We start from the raw sequence: 19,729 nt of genomic DNA, 5'->3' as shown, positions 1-19,729 counted from the left end.
TATGACTCAGAGAACTCAAACAAGGGCTCTGTATCAACCTAGAGGGGTGGGATGGGGAGGGATATGGGAGGGAGGTTCAAGAGGGAGGGGATATATGTATACCTATGGCTGATTCATGCTAATGTTTCACAGAAAACAACAAAATTCTATAAAGCAATTATCCTTCAACTAAAAAAATAAATAAATGTTTAAAAATCTACAAAAAAAAAAAAAAAATGCTGGAGAGGGTGTGGAGAAAAGGAAACCTTTTTGCACTGTCCGTGGGAATATATATTGATACAGCCACTATGGAAGACAGTATGGAGATTCCTTTAAAAACTAGGAATAAAACTACCATATGACCTAACAATCCCACTACTGGGCATATACCATGAGGAAACCAAAACTGGAAAAGTCATATATACCCCAATATTCATTGCAGCACTATTTACAATAGGTAGGACATGGAAGCTACTACCTAGATGTTCACTGACAGATGAATGGATAAAGAAGCTATGATACATGTATACAACGGAATATTACTCAGCCATAAAAGACCACATTTGACTCAATTCTAATGAAGTGGATGAACTTAGAGACTATTACATAGAGTGAAGTAAGTCCGAAAGAGAAAAACAAGTATCGAGGATTAATGCATATATATGGAATCTAGAAAGATGCCACTGATGAACCTATTTGCAGGGCAGCAATGGAGACACGGACATAGAGAAAAGACTTGTAGATACGGGAGAGGGCGGAGCAGAGAGTGCGACAAATGGAGACAGCAGTATGGAAACACATACACTACCATATGTGAAATAAATAGCCCGTGGCGATTTGCTATATGATTCAGGGAACTTGAACCGAGGCTCTGCGACAACTTAGAGCGGTGGGATGTGATGGGGAGTTGGAAGGAGGTTCAAGCGGGAGGGGACATACGTACACCTATGCCTGATTTATGTTGATGTATGGTGGAAACCAACACAATATTGTAAAGCAATTTTTTTAAAAAGCACTAAAGCTTTGCAAGGAAAATTCACTGTACTAAGAACCAAATCTTTCATCTCCCTGTTATCCCACAACCATTTTTCTTCAAGATGACAACTCTGTAATTAGAACCAAAACCCCTTTGCTGCTGCTTTATCTTTCAAGTACATTTTGTCTTTCTGCGGCTGCAGAGTATTTCTGCCAGGACTACACCCTGTGGGGCACTAAGGACTCCTGCTTTTCGATATGAAACCAAGGCAGAAAAACTGGCCCTTTACCTGTATTCCATTCCCATTCACAGCCCAGCAACTTTCTCCACACACACTGATCTCTTCAAGATTAAAAACTGAAGAAAGACAGGTAAGAAAAATATACATCTTGGCCAGTTAAGAAATAACCCTCTTGGCTATTATGTATAGTATTCCCTGCCCAATCTCCCCATATACAAAAAGAAAATAGTTTCTGCTATAACAATTATATGCATTACTAAAATTTTTCATGTTTAACAAAATTCAATACAAGGGTTTTTGGGGAAAAATTGCTTTGACGCATTCCACTTGAAACTTACGGAACTTCAAAACATAATAAAAAATATTAATTGATAATCTAGACAGTTAATCTAGGTGTGTCAGTGGAGCTAGTGGCTTCCATAGCAGATATTTAAAATACAGCAAAACAAATACAGCAATGCTTTAATAAAAGCAATACTGGCAGGGGCTGAGGGCACAGGAAGAGGCGTACCCTGCAGACATGCAAGGCTGACTGCACCTGCCTAGAGAGGTGCCAGGGCCAGGTGACCTTTGTGATCACTCTCACCTCTCCTTCTCTTTCTCTCACACTCACAGCAGAGCTAAGTACTTTTTCCTGCCCTATTCAAATACAAAATACTTTCCTACCACCTCTGCTCCCTTTGACTAGGAAGATTTGTATAAATCAATATAATGTTGGCCTTGTTTAGACATTCTGCCCTCACCAATCACATACAGGCTAACATGCCTCACAGAACAGAGCACTCAGGATTCTACACTGTCCTTAGAGCAGCTGGTCTGAATCCTTAGGGAGGCTGCCTGCTCATTCAGGGGCACAGGCAAGTGAAACCAGGGCTAGAGGCCTCCCAAGGCTGGGTTTGCCCCATCTCATAACCACTCCTGTGATCTATGAAAGAAATAATTCTCAGAGAAAGATGTGATCACAGATAAGTGCAAATACTTACATATAATAAGTGGGATAGAGTCCTTCAAAATACCAGCAATGTTTTTTGGCCTCTGTGCACTGGAAATAAAAGGAAGAAAAGGTTTGTCAGTGAAAACTCATTTGCATACTGTTGAGAAGATCTCACGCAAAAAAACAAGGAAGGATGAGTGAAAGCAGCTTAAAGTGTGAGAAGCACACATTGGCGGGACAATGAACCAGAGGGAGATTTACGTGCTACGTGACTTTTTATTTCTTCAAAATTTTTGAAAGAGAAGAAAACATCTCTTTCCCTATCATTTTTGTAGCTTTTCTAAGTACAAGGGGATGAATACTTCATTAAAATGCAAATTTAAAACAATCCATTTTTAAAAATTCACATGGTATGATACTTCAAATATCTAAAGATGCTAGAAATAATTACACAGATTCTCCCTAATTTTTGTTTTTGAAACACATCTCCCAGAATTTTAACATTTCTAGATCTTTATATTTCAGGATATAATGACTCTCGAACAACATGGTGGTTCGGAGCACCCACCCTCCACACAGTTGAAAATTCACGTAGAACTTATAGGTCAGCCCTCCATTACCATGGCTCCACAGATCATGTACTGTTGTTGTATTTACTATTGAAAAAAAAAAAAAATCACGTATAAGAAGAGCCATGCAGTTCAAACCCATATTGTTCAAGGGTCTCAGTTCAGTTCACTTCAGTCACTCAGTCGTGTCCGACTCTTTGCAACCCCATGAATCGCAGCACACCAGGCCTCCCTGTCCATCACCAACTCCCGGAGTTCACTCAGACTCACGTCCATCGAGTCAGTGATGCCATCCAGCCATCTCATCCTCTGTTGTCCCCTTCTCCTCCTGCCCCCAATCCCTCCCAGCATCAGAGTCTTTTCCAATGAGTCAACTCTTCACATGAGGCGGCTAAAGTATTGGAGTTTCAGCCTCAGCATGTCCTTCCAATGAACACCAAGGACTCGTCTCCTTTAGGATGGAATGGTTGGATCTCCTTGCAGTCCAAGGGACTCACAAGAGTCTTCTCCAGCACTACAGTTTAAAAGCATCAATTCTTCGGTGCTCAGCCTTCTTCACAGTCCAACTCTCACATCCACACATGACCACTGGAAAAAACATAGCCTTGACTAGACGGACCTTTGTTGGCAAAGTAATATCTCTGCTTTTTATATGCCATCTAGGTTGGTCATAACTTTCCTTCCAAGGGTCTACAGTATTCCAAAAGGCATATTGCCCAGTGGACACCTATGCCTTCCAGACTCTGTGAGACAGAAGTGATCTGATACAATCAGTGGGGGTCCTGCCCTCGTTCATTCCCAGGGATGAGAAAGATGGAAGAGGGGGACAAGGAGGGACTTCTCTGTGCTTTCCAAGGAAGTTGAGGCTGAATCTTCCAGATGGCAGGGCTGAGCAGATATGATACCACCCTAGGGGGTTCAGTATCTCAAACACCTGACAAGTGACAGGAAGCCAGTGGCACCAACTGCAAGTAAGAGCCCCAAGCAGAAATGCTCTGACCGAGTTGAGCAAGGCTTTTCTAAAATTACTCCACTCATGCCATTATTTTAAAAAAATACACAACTTCCTACCTTCATGACCCAGTTCATTGGCTCCCATATGTAAATAACACCTTCAAAATATTACAATGCAAAAGTACCAGCAGGAAAAGGCACAGTGAAAACAAAGCTTTCTTTGGGTAAGGCAGGGACCAACTGTGTTGTTCACCCCCGTTTCCCAGGGTGTATGCTGATGCCCTTCTACCTCAGTCTGCCTGATAGCTGTAGAAGGTCAGAAACACACCCCAAATCTACAGCAGAACGCCAAGGGAGAGGTGAGTATGAATGTTATGTGTTAGGCTGGCTAAATTCAATGAGTTATGAAGAGAGCGTGAAACACTGGATTTTAAATATATATATATATGCTTTAAGACACTCAGAAGCACATTGGGGCAGCCTGAAATGACCCAGCTTTATTAATGGAAAATGAATTTAATTTAGACTAGGTTAGCTCTTGTCCAATTCAAGAAACGAAGTTCAGACAGCTAAAGAAATCAATTTATTTTGTCAAGGAAGAGCAATTCCAGGTCTGTACCCTAAGTTTCAATTCATTTCACAAGAGACTTCTATGATAAACTGAGAAACCAGGTCTCATTTCCAGGTGGCATTTCCAATGTCTCTTCTTCATTCTCCATCACCACTAGAGACAGACACACTTTCTTGGAATTTGACACTCAAGATCCACACACAGTCAAGAAATGGTGTCCCTAATGCCAGTCCTAAAACTCGGGACACCAGAGCCAAGTCCAAGCCCCCGCTTATTGCTGCTCTGGTCACCCACATGGGCATCTCACTGGAGACTCAGACCCACGGACCCAGGAGCAAGGGCCAGCAGTGCCTCAGCAGTCAGGGCATGAGATGCTGTCCTCGGTGTCTGCTGTGGGACAGCCCTTTACCTGAAGACCTCATATTCAAAGCAGCCACATTTTTGGACCCAAGCACCACATCTCCTAACTCTTAAGGTAACAACAAAAATAGTATCATTGTTGCCTTTTAGGATTTTTTTCTTGGTATGTCAATATGAGGAATGCCATTTTACAGATTAAACACTGGGACCCCTCACAGGTGTCTTGCTCAAAACCACATTTCTTTACAGCGTGGTTTCTCCTAGATTAATCAACATTACCCTGAAGAACTTCCTTTGCCCACCTCCCATGTCCCCATGTTGTTGTATGACTGGAGGACAGACTGATATTAGATCTGCTCCCAGTTCCACCATCAGCAGGTGAGAAGCTTGGGAAGGCAGGTTCCTAGTTTGGGCCTCCTCTGAACTTAGCAGCAGCGTGGGTGGTAGGAAGATGCACACCCATGTCTAGCAGAACCCATGGGAGCATGAGCTTCAGAGCTACCGCAGGTTAAATAACAACTTGAATTGTGAGACAGCACAACTCTCAGACACTCCCACATGTGGCTGTTGGGAAGGAAGAGCAATCTCTGCAAAACTATGGTTCCATTTCTCTTTCACGGATTCCCTCTCCACAAAGATGGAACACCACATGCACAAGGTTATGTACTGTGGCATTATTTCTAATAAAGAAATTCTGGAAACAATGTAAATACATACTCATATCAGGCTGATCAGATAGAGAACAGCATGTCCATACAATGGAGGACTAAGCAGCCAACAAGGATGAAGTTTCTCAGAACATGAATGAAATGATTTCTACAATGCAGTGCTGTGAAAAAGCAATATTAAGAAGGGCACATGTAGCACACTAATTTTAATGGAAAAGGAAACTTGTACATTTGGTTAATTTTTTTACAAAAAGAACCACAGGAAAGGTATAGTGAAAAGTAATGAGAATACTTGTCCTGTAGGGGAGGTGGCAGAGGAGTGGCAGAGGCTGGGGTGGGAATGAGGATTCTGTGAGTATACTTTTTTTTTTTGGCCACACTGCGTGGCATGCAGGATCTTAGTTCCCTGACCAGGGATCAAACTTGTGCCCCCTGTAGTAGAAGTACGGAGTCTTAACCATTGGACCATCAAGAAAGTCCCCACGTATACTGTTTTATATAGGTTGATTTCGAATCATGTAAATGTTTTTCATATTCAAAAAACAAAGTCTGGAGAAGGAAATGGCAACCCACTCCAGTATTCTTGCCTGGAGAATCTCATGGACAGAGGAGGCTAGCAGGCTATAGTCAGTGGGGTCGCAAAACTGTCAGGCACAACTTAGTGACTAAACAACACAACGCTTAAATTGTACAATATGATGCATTTTAATATATGTTCAAAAGCAGAGACATTACTTTGCCAACAAAGGTTCATCTAGTCAAGGCTATGGTTTTTCCTGTGGTCATGTATGGATGTGAGAGTTGGACTGTGAAGAAGGCTGAGTGCCAAAGAATTGATGCTTTTGAACTGTGGTGTTGGAGAAGGCTCTTGAGAGTCTCTTGGACTGCAAGGAGATCCAACCAGTCCATTGTGAAGGAGATCAGCCCTGGGATTTCTTTGGAAGGAATGATGCTAAAGCTGAAACTCCAGTACTTTGACCATCTCATGCGAAGAGCTGACTCATTGGAAAAGACTCTGATGCTGGGAGGGGTTGGGGGCAAGAGGAGAAGGGGACGACAGAGGATGAGATGGCTGGATGGCATCACTGACTCAATGGACGTGAGTCTGAGTGAACTCCGGGAGTTGGTGATGGACAGGGAGGCCTGGCGTGCTGCAATTCATGGGGTCGCAAAGAGTCAGACACGACTGAGCGACTGATCTGATCTGATCTGATGTGCACCTATAATATCACAAAATTAAGGTAATGAACATATCATTACCCACAAAAATTTTCTTACACCCCTTAATGATCTCTTCTTGTCCTTCCTATCCAGATGCAACTATTGATTTATTTCATTTCATAATACATTAGTTTGAATTTTCTAGAATTTTATATGAATGTAATACAGTATGAGGTGTTTTTTTTTTTTTTTTTTACCATCTATCAGTAAGCATAATTGTTTTGAGATTATTTACTGTTGTTGGGAATATCAATATATTATTCCTTTTTGCATTGAGTAATGTTTCCCTGTGTATGGATGTTATACAGTTGCTTATCCATCAATTATTAACAAACATTTAGGTTGTTTCCATGGCTTCCCTGGTGGCTCAGATGGTAAGGAATCTGCCCGCAATGTGGGTGACCCAGGTTCAATCCATGTGTTGGGAAGATCCCCGGAGAAGGAAATAGCAACTCACTCCAGTATTGTTGCCTGGAGAACTCCATGGACAGAGGAGCCTGGTGGGCTACAGTCCATGGGGTCGCAAAGAGTTGGACACAGCTTAGTGAGTAACACACTAGGTTGTTTCCAGTTTCTTTTAAAAATAAAGCATATTTGAAACAAAAAGAAAAGAAAAAAGTAAAGTCAAAAAGGATTTTTTAAAAATCCACTTTCCATAATATCATATATGGAACGAGTCGCCAATCCAGGTTCGATGCACGATACTGGATGCTTGGGGCTGGTGCACTGGGACGACCCAGAGGGATGGTATGGGGAGGGAGGAGGGAGAAGGGTTCAGGATGGGGAACACATGTATACCTGTGGCAGATTCATTTCGATATTTAGCAAAACCAATACAATATTGTAAAGTTTAAAAATAAAATAAAATTAAAAAAAGAAGAAATACTTTCAAAAAAAAAAAAAATTCCACTTGGGAAAGCTTGACGAAATTCCCTGAGTTCCATGATGGAGCTCCTCCTACACAAGCTACCACTTTGTTGAGAGCAACCACACAGAGGGAGGTGGGATTAACACAAGAGACTTACAAAAATGCCCTCCCTTCCTGCTGCCCAAAGATACCAAGGTCGCCCTTTTCTGCCCACTCTTGCTCAGACCATCCCTAGTCTCTTCTCAGCATTTGCTGGGTGTCTACTAAATCCATTGGTGTTTGTTGACTATTTTGGCGATGACCTTTCATCACTTATCACTAAAGCCACTCACATAAGATCTATTTTTTAAATAGTAACCCACTTTGTTCCTTTATAAAATATTCTCTAAGAAAATGTTGCAGTTATATTTCCTGAGACAGAAGAGAAAAATCTCTGTTAAATTGAGCTAGCTATCTAACATTTAAATTCTTGAAATTTGCTAATATCCAGGCAATTTCTTCACTACTTTTGGATGCCGGACTTTCACAACAGCTTTTATCAATAGAGCAACAACACATATATATGGTACCTCACAAAAGTTAACACATCATTATATCATTTTACAGCTGAATAATATGAAGAACACAAGTCATGTTTCATTAATTGTAAGACAGTTTCATTAACTGTAAAACTCAATGAGGACTGGAGAATCCTGATCCTTTCCACTGTTGAGTCTCTCCTCCAGTAAAAGCTGGTTAACTGAGCACCAGTGTTAAAGTCACTTTGCACAAGCACCTGAGAGACCCAGCAGTAAAAATGGAGATTAGGCTCTCCAGGGAGGAAGCGCAGAGGGAGATTTCTGCTGGAACCCTCCCAGGATGGAGAGCCAGGTTCTACCAAGTGAAAGTCTACCAGCAGAGCCACAGTTAGCCTACTGATTCCAGTTTCCAAATCAGCATAAACACCAAAATTCAGGGTGTTTCCAGATAGCTCAAGCGTTGCAGATGTGGTCAAAATGGGCATTTGTAAAGTGAGGGTGCTTTCCAGAATGCTCCCCAACAGTGCTGGGCTGTCAGAGGCAACCCCATAGACAGGCAGATGGCAGCATGGCAAAAAGTAGGAAGAAGGCACTGTGCCAGGCTCCACTGCACCGGGGCCAGGATGAATCCACCCATAGAGGAAGGATGGATTAACACCTAGAGAACTGTATTCCAATTCTGACGGCCACTCACCAACCACGATGTCAGTTGGCCTGGCTCTCAGCATCCTCTTCTAAAGTAGGATGGACTCTCATCCCTGAGGGATGCATGAGAGAGCTTGATGAACTAATTGAGACTGAATACCTCAAAATGCCTGGCCAGACCAGGGAATGGCTCCAGGAATCCCACAGCTAGTTAGCACTCTATTTGGAAATATGCATCCTGAAGCCAGCTTTCTTAATTCTCTGGAACAAATGACTTCTAAGGCTTATTTTCACTGTGATCATTTATCACTTAAGAAAAAGCAAAATGTCCTGAAAATAAAGATTCTAAATACATAAATACATTTTGGAAAACTGTGGTATGCAATTTTCTAAAATCTCCTTAAAAGAATAAGCCCCTTTCCAAAAAGAGTTTGAAAAGTAAACAAGGGGGGGGGGGGGGGGCGGGGAACTACTTCAGGGTTTTATGTCTACCTCCAAAAGTAGCTCAACCCATTCTATAAAGATATTACCATGACTTCTTAAAAACTGACCACCTACTGAAACAGAAAATACATTTGTTAGGAGAGATCAGCCAGCTACTTGCTGTCACTGATGGTGTCCTCGACAGCCAGGATGCTCCACCATGTTCTGGGCAAACAGTGGGCCTTCACTGAGCTCACGGAAGCACTAGAGTAGACCTATCTATTTCCTGAAGAGAGAGTGGAGAGTAGCAACATTCAATTTATAAACTACTGACAAAGTAGAACCTGCAGGAATGCAAGAAAACATTTACTGTCAGGCACAATCCAAGTGAGAGAATCTTGATTTAAACTGGAAAGGCTTGTAATTGTCTGTACTCAGGAAAGCATCCTAGCGGTCTGTCATTCAAGGACTATGATATTAAAAATGTAGTTAAGCCCTCCTAAATATTGTTAACCATAGTGAGCCAAGAACAGGCCCCAAAGAACAAATCCTTGGTAATCTCAAATGATAATCCTCATATTGACAGAAATTATTCTACATCTATCTCCACTGTATAGGAAGAATCATGATGCCACTGTTTGATAAAATTGAACATCCTTTTTCTGTTCCAAATTCAAGGAATCAGTACCAAAATACTGATCAAGTTCAAAGATCAGTACCACAATACTGATCAACTTTGAGAGAACTGACCTGTGACTTTGGACACATGGTGGTCAAGAGCAAGCTCTAAGGGATTCAAAGCACTGAGGAGTTTATCTAAATTCTATCCTCCTCCTTCTGTTCAGTGGAGGCTGCATTGGGATCTCTGAATAGCAAACTGGCAAATGAGGGCTTCACTAACAACTAATCCCACCTGGAAAGTAAGTACCCTTGTTTCACTTATTGTGGTAATAACTTTAGGTGGTCTGTTATGGACCAATAAGTACACAATCTGCTGTGAGACGGTGGCAGGGGGTCCCCAAGAAAATCAGCCTGATGACTCTCTCCATTCTGTGCTGGAACCTGGTGCTTCTTTTACTTTCATCAACATGCCTTGAGGCTGCATTCAGTTCAACCCAGTTAGCTTCAGCCCAGTTAGCTAGGGCATCCACAGTCTCATGGAGAGAGCCTCTGAGACACTGGCTGGTCTTGTGCTTAGCACCAGAGACAGAGGCAGAAGGTACGGAGAGGCCCTGTTGAAGTCTGATAAAAAATTTACAAAGGCAACACTTGATCCTCACTGGGGCAGAGCTGCCAGAGGCTAGAAAAAACCCTAATAGTGCTATCTCCTGCTCCTGTGGCCACCAGCACCCCTGTGTACCTGGTGCTTCCAGGGTCCCCACAATCCAAGCAGCTGTGCCACTTCCACGCATGGTCCTCCAACTCCTGCAGATGACCGACACGCAGAAGTTGAGATAAAACCACAGTTAAACCCCAGGGGCAGTGTGGCGAAGGAAGACGATTGAAAACCTCCCCACCAGCTGTACAAGCTATAGATCAAATCCATACAATCTAGGGGGACTCTGTATCTATGGAATATATAAAAAGGACAATGAGTGTTCTCACAAAAGAAAATGCCCTAGCTGTAGCAGGGGTAGACAGTGAAGGCAAAAACACATAGGAGTAGGGCAAGATTAGAGTATAAGCTGTCCCCATGGAAGGTCCAGAGACCAGCCCAGTACTGGAGGGCCTCCTATGGATGCAGAAGTGGGCTGTGACTCACAGTGCTGAAAAGGATACTGACAGCTGAGATCCAACAAAAATATTTATTATTATGCTTATATTTGGAATTGTTCTGAATGTTTTCTCTTCTATTTTTTGGGTTCTTGTAGTTGCTATTTCTTTTTTTTATTATTAACTCTGTTTAACCTGCTGAGAAACTTTTTTTTAAAATCACACTTTTTATTTCCATTACATAATTCTAACTCTATGTTGGGTTTTGGGGTTTCTGTGGGGTATTTTCATTTTCCTTTTTAAATTGTGTTTCTCATATTGTTCTTTTCCTGCTGTAGTTATTCTTTTATAGATGTTTATATATATGCTATATATATATAAATGTTATATTTTTATATGTATGTTTCCATATATGTTGTTTATATATTTATTAGCTTATATGCAAAGTACATCACGCAAAATGCCAGGCTGGATGAAGTGCAAGCTGGAATTAAGATTTCCAGGAGAAATATCAAAAACCTCAGATATGCAGATGACATCATGTGGCAGAAAGCAAAGAGAAACTAAACAGCCTCTTGTGAAGATGAAAGAGGAGAGTGAAAAAGCTGGCTTAAAACTCTACAGTCAAAAAAACTAAGACCATGTCATCTGGTCCCATCACGTCATAGCAAATAGATGGCAAATGATGGAAATAGTGACAGACTATTTTCTTGGGCTCCAAAATCACTGCAGATGGTGACTGCAGCCATGAAATTAAAAGACACTTGTTCCTTGGAGAAAAGCTATGACCAACCTAGACAGCATATTAAAAAGCAGAGACAGTACTTTGCTGACAAAGATTCGTCTAGTCAAAGCTATGGTTTTTCCAGTAGTCATGTATGGATGTGAGAGTTGGACCATAAAGAAAGCTGAATGCTGAAGAATTGATGCTCTTGAACTGCAGTGTTGGAGAAGACTCTTGAGAGTCCCTTGGACTGCAAGGAGATCCAAGCAGTCCATCCTAAAGGAAATCAGTTCTGAATATTCATTGGAAGGACTGAGGCTGAAGCTGAAACTCAACTACTTTGGCCACCTGATGCGAAGAACTGACTCACTGGAAAAGACCCTGATGCTGGGAAAGACTGAAGGTGGGAGGAGAAGGGGACGACAGAGGATGAGATGGTTGGATGGCATCACCAACTCAATGGACATGAGTGTGAGTAAGCTCTGGGAGTTGGTGATGGCAAGGAAGCCTGGCATGCTGCAGTCTGTGGGGTTGCAAACACAACTGAGCAAATGAACTGATATATATTTATACATGCTATATACTTGTATATATGTAAAAGAATAACTACAGCAGGAAAAGAACAACATGTGTATATATGCATTTTTCTATATAGTTCTATTTTTCTTTTGTTTTCTTCCTTTTCTCTGTTTCACCATGTTTGTTAGTTTGTTTGGCTTTCTTTGCTCTATTCCCTAGTTGGTAATCTCCTTTGGTCTTGTTTTCTGGGTTGTGTTTTAGTTAGTTTTGTTTTTAGTTGGTTGATACCATTCTTAGCTTTCTTTGCCTGCCAGGTCACTGTCTTGTACTTTGTTTTCTTTGGACTATTTTGGTGTTGTGTGTGTTTGTGTGTGTTCCTTTGGTTTTGTTATTATTGGCTGATTGTCCGTTTATCTTTTGTTTAGGGTTTGTTTTTTGTTTATTTTTGTTTTTGTGTGTTTGTTTTAATCTTCTTTAATGCCATAACAAATGACTTGTAGGATCTTGGTTCCCTGCCAGAGGTTGGGTTAGAGCCTTTGGGCTGGGGAAACTGAGTTCAGGATACTAGACTGCAGAGAACTCCTGACACCAGGGAGTGTTAACTACTGAGAACTCCCACGAAGCCTCCACCTGTGTCCAAGACCTGACACCATCTAACTGTTAGCAGCACCCAGTACAGGATGTCTCACCCAAACAACAAGACAAAAACAGCAGACAGGCTTCCCACAGATACCCCAAAACATGCTACCTCATAGCCCTACCCACCAGAGGGAAAAAAACACAACTCTTCCCACCAGAACACAGGCACAAGTCCCTCCCAACATGAAGCCTACACAAAGCACTGAACCAAATCCAGCCACTAAGGGTAGAGACCAAAAGGAGTAACTGTGACCCTAGAGCCTGGGGAAAGTAAGTTAGGAAAAATGAATTAAGATAGAGAAATACTCTGCAAATTAAGGAAAAAGGTAAAAACTCAGAAGGCCAAATAAACAAAGAGGAAATAGGCAAATTATCTGAAAAAGAATTCAGAGTGACAATAGTAAAGATGATACAAAACCTCAAAAATAGAATGGAGAAAATACAAATCAATTAACACACTAAACAAGGACATAGAAGAAATAAAGAACAAACACACATAAATGAACAACATAATTACTGAAATTAAACATACTCTAGAAGGAATCAATAGCAGAGTGACTAACTGAAGCAGAACAACAGGTAAGTGAGCTGGAAGACAGAATGGTGGAAATAACTGTTAAAGAGCAGAATATAGAAAAAAGAATGGAAAGGACTAAGGACAGTTTCAAGAGACCTTTGGGATAATATTAAAAGCATCAACGTTCGAATTATAGGGGTCCCAGAAAAAGAAGAGAAAATGAAAGAGTCTAAGAAATTTTCTGAACAGACTATAGTCGAAAACTTTCATAACATGGGAAAAGAAATAGCCAATCAAGTCCAAGAAGCACAGAGATACCAATCCAGGATAAACTCAAGAAGAAACATGCTGAGAAACATAAATCAAACTAACAAAGATTAAAAACAAAGAAAAAATATTAAAAGCAGTAACAAAAAAGCAACAAGTAACACACAAGGGAAACCCCACACAATTAACCACTGATCTTCCAGCAGAAACTCTGCAGGCTAGAAGGGAATGGCAGGACACAGTTTAAGTACTGCAAGGGAAAAATCTACATCTAAGAATACTCTATCCAGCAAGGATCTCATTCAAAATTGAGGGAGAAAACAAAAGCTTTACAGACAAGCACAAGTTAAAGAGCACCACCAAACCAGCTTTATAGCAAATGTTAGAGGGACTTCTATATGGAGGAAATACAAGAGAAGGAAGAGACCTACAAAAACAAATCCAAAACAATTAATAAAATGCCAATAGGAACATATATATCAATAATTACTTTAAATGTAAATGACTTAAATGCTCCAACCAAAAGACATAGACTGGTTGAATGGATACAAAAAGAAGACCTGTATACATGCTGTCTACAAGAGACCCAGTTCAGACCTAGAGAGTGAGAATATGGAAAAAGATATTCCATGAAAATAGAAATCAAAAGAAAGCTGGAGTAGCAATTCTCATATAAGACAAAATAGACCTTAAAATAAAGACTATTATAAGAGATAAAGAAGGACACTACATAATGATCAATGGATTAATCCAAGAAGACATACCAATTATAAATATTTATGCACCCAACACAGGAACACCTCAATACATAAAGCAAATGCTAACAGACAAAAAACTCAACAGATGCATAAAAAGCTTTTGACAAAATTCAGCACCCATGTATGATCAACTCTTCAGAAAATGGACATAGATGGAAATTACCTTAACATAATAAAGGTCATATATCATATACCAGAACTGACTCATTTGAAAAGACCTTGATGCTGGGAAAGATTGAAGGTGGGAGAAAAAGGGACAACAGAGGATGAGATGGTTGGATGGCATCACCAACTCGATGGACATGAGTGTGAGTAAGGTCTTGGAGTTGACGGCAGGGAAGCCTAGCATGCTGCAGTGCATGGGGTCACAAAGAGTTGGACATGACTGAGCGACTGAACTGAACTGAACAATAAACCCAAAGCAAACATTATTCTCAATGGTGAAAAACTTAAAAACATTTCTTCTAAGATCAGGACTAAGACAAGGGTGCAAACTCACCACTACTATTCAACATAGTTTTGGAAGTTCTAGCCATGGCAATCAGACAAAAAAGAAATAAAAGGAATACACTCTGGAAAATAAGTAACTCTCATGATTTGTAGACAACATGATATTATTCATTGAAAACCCTAAACATGTCACAAAAAAATTACTAGAGCTAATCAGTGAATTTAGTAAAGTTGCAGGATACAAAATCAATATACAAAAATCACTTGCATCCCTATATGCTAACAGTGAAAAATCATAAAGAGAAATTAAAGAAACAATCCCATTTACCACTGCAACAATAAGAAATAAACCTACCTAAGGAGACAAAAGAGCTGTCTATGGAAAACTGTAAGATACTAATTAAATAAATTAAAGAAAACATAAACAGATGGAGAGAGATACTATGTTCCTGGACTGGAAGACTCAGCACTGCAAAAACAGACTGTATTACACAAAGCAATCTACCAATTAAATGCAATTCCTATAAAATTACCAATGGCATTTTTCACAGAACAAGAATAAAATATTTCACAATTCGTATGGAAACACAAAGTCCCCAAATATCCAAAGCAATCTTTAGAAAGAAATGAGCTGGAATGTGTCAAGAGGCACAAAGAGTCCCATACAGGATAAACCCAAGGAGAAACACACCAAGACACATACTTACCAAACTAACAAAGAAAGTTTAAACTAAACATAAAGAAAGAATATTAAAAGCAACAAGGGAGAAGCAACAAGTAACATACAAGGGAAACCCCATATGCTTAACAGCTGATCTTTAAGCAGAAGCTCTGCAGGTCAGAAGGGAATGGCAGGATATATTTAAAGTACTGAAAGGGAAAAGTCTACAACCAAGATTACCATACCAGGCAAGGATCTCATTCAAAATTGTTGAAGAAATAAAAAGAAATAAAAAGCAAAAGTGAAGAGAATTAGTACCACCAAATCAGCTTTACAACAAATGTTAAACAGACTTATATAGTCAAGAAATAACAAGAGAAGAAAAACCCCATACAATTAAGAAAATGGCAATAGGAACATATATATCAATAATTACTTTAAATGTAGATGGATTAAGTACTCCAACCAAAAGACATAGACTGGCTGAATGGATACAAAAACAAGACCCATATACATGTTGGCTACAAGAAACCCACTTCGGACCTCAAGACACGTATAGATTGAAAGTGAGAGGATGGAAAAATATATTCCATGCAAATGAGAAGCAAAGGAAAGCTGGAGTAGCAATTCTCATATCAGACCCTGAAGGATGGGATAGGGAGGGAGGCGGGAGGGGGGTTCAGTATGGGGAACACACGTACACCCATTTTTTTTTAATAAAAAAAAGAAAAAATAAACCTTAAAATAAAGAATATTACAAGAGATAAAAAGGACACTACATAATGATCAAGGGATCAATCCAAGAGGAAGACATAACAATTGTAATATCTATGCACCCGACATAGGAGCACCTCAATACCCAAGACAAACATTAACAGACATAAAAGGAGAAATTGACAGTAACACAATAATAGTTGGAGACTTTAACAGCCCAACCATACATGGACAGATCATCAAAACGGAAAATTAATAAGGAAACACAAGTCTTAAATGATACATTAGACGAGTTGGATCTCACTGCTATCTTTAGGACCATCATTCCAACCAAATGCTGAAGAATACCTCTTCTTCTCAAGTGCACATGGAACATTCTCCAGGATAGACCACATCTTGGGTCACAAATCAAACCTCAGTAAATTTAAGAAAATTGAAATCATATCAAGCATCTTCTTCAACCACAATGCTATGAGACTAGATATCAATTACAAGAAAAAAACTGTAAGAAACACAAACACATACAGATTAAAAAACATTTTTCTAAATAACAAGCAGGTTACTGAAGAAATCAAAAGGGAAATAAAAAACTTTCTAGAAACAAATGACAACTAAATCACAACAACTCAATACCTATGGGATGCAGCAAAAGCAGTTCCAAGAGGGAAGTTTATAACAGTACAATCCTACCTCAAGAAACAAGAAAAACATCAAATAGACAGCCTAACTTTACACCTTGTTACAACTGGAAAAAGAACAACAACAACAAAAAATTAGTAGACGGAAAGAAATCATGAAGATCTGAGCAGAAATAAATGAAAAAGGAATGAAAGAAACAATAGTAAAAATTAATTAAACTAAAATCTGTTTCTTTATGAAGATAAACAAAATTGACAAACCTTTAGCCAGACTCAACAAGAAAAACAGAAGAATCAAATCAACAAAATTAGAAATGAAAAAGGAGAGGTTACAATAGACAGTGCAGAAAAACAAGGGAGTATAAGAGGCCATTATGGATATGGCATTAAAATGGATAACCTGGAAGAAATGGATTCTTAGAAAAGTTCAATCTTCCAAGACTGAACCAGAAAGAAATAGAAATTATGAACAAACCAATTATAAGCATTGAAATTGAAGCTGTGATAAAAAACCTCCCCCAAAACAAAAGCCTAGTACCAGATGGGTTCACAGGAGAATTCTATCAAACATTTAGAGAAGAGCTAATGCCTATCCTTCTAAAACTCTCAAAAAACTACAGAGGAAGGAACACTTCCAAACTCATTCTATGAGACCACCATCACCCTCATATCAAAAGCACACAAAGACAACACAAAAAGAGAAAACTACAGGCCAATATCACTGATGAATATAGATGCAAAAATCCTCAACAAAATTTTAGCAAACAGAATTCAGCAACACATCAAAAAGCTCATACACCACGATCAGGTTGGGTTTATTCCAGGAATGTAAGGATTCTTCAACATATGCAAATCAATCAATGTGATATACCATATTAACAAATCGAAAGATAAAAACCATGCGATAATCTCAATAGATGCAGAAAAAGCCTTTGACAAAATTCAGCACCCATTTATGATAAAAACCCTTCAAAAAATGGGCATAGAAGGAACCTACCTCAACATAGTATAGGCCATATATGATAAGCCTACAGCAAACATTATTCTCAATGGCGAGAAACTGAAAGCATTCCCCCTAAGATCAAGAACAAGACAAGGGTGTACACTTTCACCACTATTATTCAACATAGTTCTGGAAGTCCTAGCTAGAGCAATCAGAAAAGAAATAAAAGGAATCGTGATAGGAAAAGAAGTAAAGCTCTCACTGTTTGCAGATGACATGATACTATACATAGAAAACGCTAAAGATAGTATCAGAATATTACTAGAGCTAATCAGTGAATTTAACAAAGTTGCAGGATACAAAATCAATACACAGAAATAATTTGAATTTCTATATACTAACACTGAAAAATTAGAAAGAGATATTAAGGATTCAATCCCACTCACCATGGCAACAAAAAGAATTAAATATCTAGGAATAAACTTACCTAAGGAGACAAAGTAGGGAAAACCACTAGACCATTCAGGTATGACCTAAATCAAATCCCTTATGATTATACAGTGGAAGTGAGAAATAGATTTAAGGGACTAGATCTGATAGAGTGCCTGATGAACTATGGACAGAGGTTCGTGACACTGTACAGGAGACAGGGATCAAGACCATCCCCATGGAAAAGAAATGCAAAAAAGCAAAATGGCTGTCTGGTGAGGCCTTACAAATAGCTGTGAAAAGAAGAGAAGTGAAAAGCAAAGGAGAAAAGGAAAGATATAAGCATCTGAATGTAGAGTTCCAAAGAATAGCAAGGAGAGATAAGAAAGCCTTCATCAGCGATCAATGCAAAGAAGTAGAGGAAAACAATAGAATGGGAAAGACTAGAGATCTCTTCAAGAAAATTAGAGATACCAAGGGAACATTTCATGCAAAGATGGGCTTGATAAAGGACAGAAATGGTATGGACCTAACAGAAGCAGAAGATATCAAGAAGAGGTGACGAGAATACACAGAAGAACTGCACAAAAAAGATCTTCACAACCAAGATAATAATGATGGTGTGATCACTCACCTAGAGCCAGACATCCTGGAATGTGAAGTCAAGTGGGCCTTAGGAAGCATCACTATGAACAAAGCTAGTGGGGGTGATGAAATTCCAGTTGAGCTATTTCAAATCCTGAAAGATGATGCTGTGAAAGTGCTGCACTCAAAATGCCAGCAAATTTGGAAAACTCAGCAGTGGCCACAGGACTGGAAAAGCTCAGTTTTCACTCCAATCCCAAAGAAAGGCAATGCCAAAGAATGCTCAAACTACAACACAATTGCACTCATCTCACACGCTAGTAAACTAATGCTCAAAATTCTCGAAGCCAGGCTTCAGCAATACGTGAACTGTGAACTTCCTGATGTTCAAGCTGGTTTTAGAAAAGGCAGAGGAACCAGAGATCAATTTGCCAACATATGCTGGATCATCGAAAAAGCAAGAGAGCTCCAGAAAAACATCTATTTCTGCTTTATTGACTATGCCAAAGCCTTTGACTGTGTGGATCACAATAAACTGTGGAAAATTCTGAAAGAGATGGGAATACCAGACTACCTGACCTGCCTCTTGAGAAACCTATATGCAGGTCAGGAAGCAGTAGTTAGAACTGGACATGGAACAACAAACTGGTTCCAAATAGGAAAAGGAGTATGTCAAGGTTGTTTATTGTCGCCTTGTTTATTTAACTTATATGCAGAGTACATCATGAGAAACGCTGGAATGGAAGAAGCACAAGCTGGAATCAAGATTGCTGGGAGAAATATCAATAACCTCAGATATGCAGATGACACCACCCTTATGGCAGAAAGTGAAGAAAAACTACAAAGCCTCTTGATGAAAGTGAAAGTGGAGAGGAAAAAAGTTGGCTTAAAGCTCAACATTCAGAAAACTAAGATCATGGCATCTGGTCCCATCACTTCATGGGAAATAGATGGGGAAACAGTGGAAACAGTGTCAGACTTCATTTTTTTGGGCTCCAAAATCACTGCAGATGGTGACTGCAGACATGAAATTAAAAGACGCTTACTTCTTGGAAGGAAAGTTATGACCAACCTAGATAGCATATTGAAAAGCAGAGACATTACTTTGCCCACAAAGGTCCGTCTAGTCAAGGCTATGGTTTTTCCAGTGGTCATGTATGGATGTGAGAGTTGGACTGTGAAGAAAGCTGAGTGCTGAAGAATTGATGCTTTTGAACTGTGGTGCTGGAGAAGACTCTTGTGAGT

At 39.7% G+C, this 19,729-nt stretch overlaps 1 protein-coding gene across 6 annotated transcripts in view; it reads right to left on the bottom strand.

The window, feature by feature from the left end:
* VOPP1 (VOPP1 WW domain binding protein) overlaps positions 1 to 19,729 on the bottom strand; it is a 205,702-nt gene that overhangs the window by 122,807 nt on the left and 63,166 nt on the right. For all 6 annotated transcript variants that reach the window (XM_086365538.1, XM_086365540.1, XM_086365543.1 and 3 more), the window contains exon 2: positions 2,180 to 2,238. In XM_086365538.1, coding sequence (XP_086221664.1) covers positions 2,180 to 2,238 — 59 coding nt within the window. The remainder of the gene's footprint in view (positions 1 to 2,179; positions 2,239 to 19,729) is intronic.

This window comes from Bos grunniens, chromosome 22 (assembly GCF_055505025.1).
Source record: "Bos grunniens cultivar Pamir isolate PY7600 chromosome 22, Bosgru_T2T1.0, whole genome shotgun sequence".
Classification (NCBI taxonomy): Eukaryota; Metazoa; Chordata; class Mammalia; order Artiodactyla; family Bovidae; genus Bos; species Bos grunniens.
The sequence above is the reverse complement of the archived record's forward strand: the minus strand, read 5'-3'. Positions and strand labels throughout refer to the sequence as shown.